The sequence below is a fragment of the Bidens hawaiensis genome, unplaced genomic scaffold (genome assembly GCF_021521415.1).
Source record: "Bidens hawaiensis isolate Kalapana, Puna unplaced genomic scaffold, B.hawaiensis_p1.1 tig00056649_1, whole genome shotgun sequence".
Taxonomy (NCBI): domain Eukaryota; kingdom Viridiplantae; phylum Streptophyta; class Magnoliopsida; order Asterales; family Asteraceae; genus Bidens; species Bidens hawaiensis.
Window position 1 is genome coordinate 1 of NW_027500195.1, and position 4,252 is coordinate 4,252.

A 4,252-nucleotide genomic window follows, 5' to 3' on the forward strand; every position below is an offset into this window, starting at 1 on the left:
AAAATCTAACCTAGGATGATTTTTAGGAAGCTTAACACCCTCCTCTAATCCATGCTCTGGCAAAAGCTGAAACAGTAAGATTATACAATTAATGAAAACGATTGACATGAAAAATTGATCATTCAAAGTATCCGGTTACCGTTTCTGGGTCAGGCACAGAAGGCATTGTTGGTTCTTGGTGATCAAATCCTTCTTCTTCCCTCTGTAAGTGTATGTCATAAAAAAGCACTATAAGTGTGAACCAATAACTATTAAACAGTGAAGTTGAATAAATATAAACGAAACAATAGACATGTACTAGCTGGCACATTGATTTATAGCTACAAATGATAATATTAGGAGCACCCTCATTTATTGGTAGTCTCAAGTATTTGTCTACTTCTTATACTAGATTAATAAATATAACCACCCATAGCTTTCATGTTTCATATTGAAATGAAAGAAAGCAAAACTGAAAAATTCATGAAAGAAAAAATTTGTAAGAAGAAATAATCAGATTGGATGCATAGAACACATACATGAAAGGAAGCAATCAAAAAGAAGACAACATGCTCCTTTTGTACTGCGTTCACCCTTCTTGTAGATATATTAGGCACGTCACTTAGTCGCTCAACTTGATATATGATTGGAACTGTGTATATACACTAAATATCAGGGTAGCATACATTACAAAATCAATTTAGCATAAGAAAGTGCATGGTTTTGAATATGTGGTTTAAATACTTTCACAATAGATTTAAGGTGCATGCATTTTGAAAACTCAGATTTTTTGAAAACTACTACCATGCATATTCAGTTACAAAATCAACTTACTTTTTACGTCCCCGGAAAGAAGAAAGTGAGCATGAAAGCTATGTAAAATCTTATGAAAATGAACAGTTTTGGATGCTGCAGCCAGTGCCTGAATAAAATTGAACATCTAGATATGTAAAGTATGCAAGGAGAATCTCATTGTGCTATAGAGTGTTAGGATTTAAGATCTTATTTTGGGGTGTAGATAAAGAATTTCATTCATATAAGTAATGCTAGCAAATCCAAGTAGAAATACATAGAAGCTTCTTGCCTGTCCCATAAACTGTCCTCCATACATGTTAGCAGATTTTGGAGCTCCTTTCAGAGTGATTCCTCTGAATGTGTTCACCTTCACAACAAAAGTAAACTCAATCAAAGCACTCTACTGTATACATGATGCCAAACTTATTGTACAAAAAATAAAGAGCATGCAAAAGTTTCCTAAATAACTCATATGGATAGACACTCTAAGCAACAAGTTCATGACTAGTGACTACCAACATACGGTTGCAGTAATCCCCATTTTTTCCCCTAATTTTATATGTGAAAAATCAGAGGAAACGTTAAACACCGGTTAAATACATGCACAGGATCATATTGGGTTACAAGAGAAGAACTCAGGCGACTGAAGATGCACATTGTAATAGAAAAGGTCCATTTCAGAGTTATTTCTGCGCATTTTTACTTTTTAAAGTCAACATTCAACATCTTATAATTGAAAAAAAAATACCAGAGCTTTTTAGCTACCGGATAGTTTACAGTATTTAAAATTGCATGCCTTAAAAAAGAACAAAGGTAAATATCAAGTTTGACTCAAGAAATTTTTGTTTTGACTGCAAAATGTCAAAAGGGTGTCTTTACTTTGTGGCATTAAAATAAAAACCACAAGAATCATGGATTGACAATAAAAACCGGTATTCTGCAACTGAGAAAATTTATATAGGCATAACAGAAAATAAACCATGAAATTTAACAGATGCAAGATAATAAATTTGGGTCAAGAATACCACATACATCCAGTGGGTCTAAGGACAATATCTTTTCCACAGGTGCACGTGTATTAAAATTCGCATCCACACTCCAAATTGAATATGGATGCATCAAGGGACTATATTTGTGGGGCAGCATTAAGCAGGTCAGCTGTAACCATAGTAAAAAAAAGTCAACATTTTTGTGTGGCTGTACAGAACAGCATATGAGCATACTCTGAACAAACTTTATGCAAATCAGCATGTCATACAGTATAGCAACTACCTTAGTCAATGCAATTATATCTTCTTGCCTATCAGGTTCACCTGCAAAATAGACTTGGATCATGTGTTTGAATTGAATAACATATACTGAAAAAGACTGGAAAATGGTGTTCTCTCACTTTGGGTAAAGTGATCAAACTTTCCCCACCGAAAAACTTGAGAATCATGACTATCTGCACGAAACGAACGGGATACCTCCACCTGCAAATGCGGATGTCATCAAATAAACTACGAGTTACTTAAAGACTATGTAACTTGATCAGTTAACCCTAGAATTAGTCAACAAGGATACAAAAATTACCTCACCATCCCAAATAAAGTAAATTCCACCACCAGGTTCACCTTCTTGGAAAACACACTCACCAGGACCTTCAAAATAAAGCATCTATGCAATCAATTTTGTTGATAATAGTATAATACACTGTGTCAACAGTGAGAACCACTAGGGCACGATTGTATCATATATAAAGCACATACTGATTATTGAACACATTTATAGCAAATATTGTTTGACTTACAAAAGCTCAAGCTCTGCTCGTTTTGAGCTCTTTTTCTAAAGGTTGAGCTCGGCTCGTGAGTCGTTTTTAAGCCCAGAGTTGGCTTGTTTATTGTTTATTAATTAATTTATATACGTTTAATAATTATGTTTATATATTTTGAGAAAAACCTTAAACGATCCAAAGCTTGACTCGAGCTCGGGTCGTGAGTTGTTTTTAAGCCAGAGGTGGCTCGTTTATTGTTTATTAGTTAATTTATACGTTTTTAATTATTTTTTATATATTTTTGAAAAAACTTAAACGATCCAAAGCTCGACTCAAGCTCAGCTATGCAGTGTGAGATTAATACATAGAAGTCAAAAAGAGTTAACACTTAAAATTACACAAGGTCCTTAAGGCTCGACAAGCCTAAACGAGCTTTCCATTCCCATACAAGACTCGAGCTCGGATGGACTCGGCTCGTTTATTATTTATTAATTAATTTATATGTGTTCTTAATTACTTTTATATATTTTAAGAAAAACGTTAAACAATCCTAAGCTCAACTTGAGTTTATGTGGTACCTTAACCGAGCCAAAGATCACTTGAGCTCGGCCGTGGAGCGTAAAATTAATACATAGAAGTCAAAAAGAGGTAAAACTGAAAAAAACACACAAGGCTCGTCAAGGCTCGACAAGCCTAAACGAGCTTCCCATACAAGGCTCGAGCTAGGATAGGACCTGGCTCATTTATTATATATTTATTAGTTAATTTATATACGCTTTTAATTATTTTTATATATTTTGAAAAAATAAGAGAAATAAACTTTAGCTATCCTAAGCTCAACTCGAGTTCGTGCAGTACCTTAAACGAGCCAAAGCTTGGTTTGAGCTCGGCTATGCAGTGTAAAACTAATGCATAGAAGTCAAAAAGAGGTAAAACTTTAATAAAAATAAAACACACAAGGCTCAAGCTCAGGCTCGATAACCAAACGAGCCTTATTCCTGCTCGTTTTGAGCTTTTTATCTATCCGATCTCAAGTAACTCGCGTGAGTTCTACTTCAATTTCACATGTCAAACCTACAAAATCTAGTTATAACCGTTACAAATTCAACCTAAACAGCAATTTCATCTCAACACCTTCACAATTCTATCAAATGCATACTAATTAACATTCACTACCATACGGTCCATACCTAATCAACAATACTCACACTAAAATCACCAGAACCGTACAACAAATTCAAATTAAATAAGTCAAGAGGATTACTATAGCGTTTAACGATAACGTGTTCGGCAATTCTCCTAATAGACGAGCTCGGAAGCCTCTGGAGCACAGCCACGTCACCTAAAAACTCAATCGCTGCATCTAGATATGTTAATAATATAGATATTATGAAGAATTAGGGTTTGATTGGCAGTTGTACGGTTTGTACCTGTTTCTGTATGCATATTATTGAGAAAGAAGCTAACTGACAGTTGCAGGCTTGTTGTGTGTGGTGTAATCAAAGTCAAACGATGCAGTTTATACTTAGGCTGAGGGGTGTGGGGGCTCTAACCGGAGCGCGAGTGGGGGCTCCAGCCAATAATATTGTGACGTGTGGCAGAGAGAGAAACTGGATAAGGTGGGTGTTGGAGCCCCCGCTGGAGCCCCTGGCCCTGGTGTGGAGGGGCTCCAGCAGGGGCTCCAGCGGATTTTTTTTTTTATTTTTTTATAAATATATTCAAAAA

The 4,252-nt window shown here is 35.5% G+C and overlaps 1 protein-coding gene across 1 annotated transcript; it reads right to left on the reverse strand.

Moving 5' to 3' along the window:
• LOC143601531 (acyl-CoA hydrolase 2-like) lies at positions 1–4,021 on the reverse strand. Its single transcript, XM_077078919.1, has 10 exons — positions 3,958–4,021; positions 3,792–3,884; positions 2,347–2,414; positions 2,165–2,246; positions 2,047–2,087; positions 1,807–1,932; positions 814–1,141; positions 519–631; positions 140–202; positions 1–66 (listed from the first exon to the last, which is right to left on the reverse strand). Exons 1-7 carry the CDS (start codon positions 3,971–3,973, stop codon positions 974–976), a joined length of 594 nt encoding a protein of 197 aa, XP_076935034.1. The 5' UTR covers positions 3,974–4,021; the 3' UTR covers positions 1–66; positions 140–202; positions 519–631; positions 814–973.
• Between the last annotated feature and the right edge of the window lie 231 nt (positions 4,022–4,252).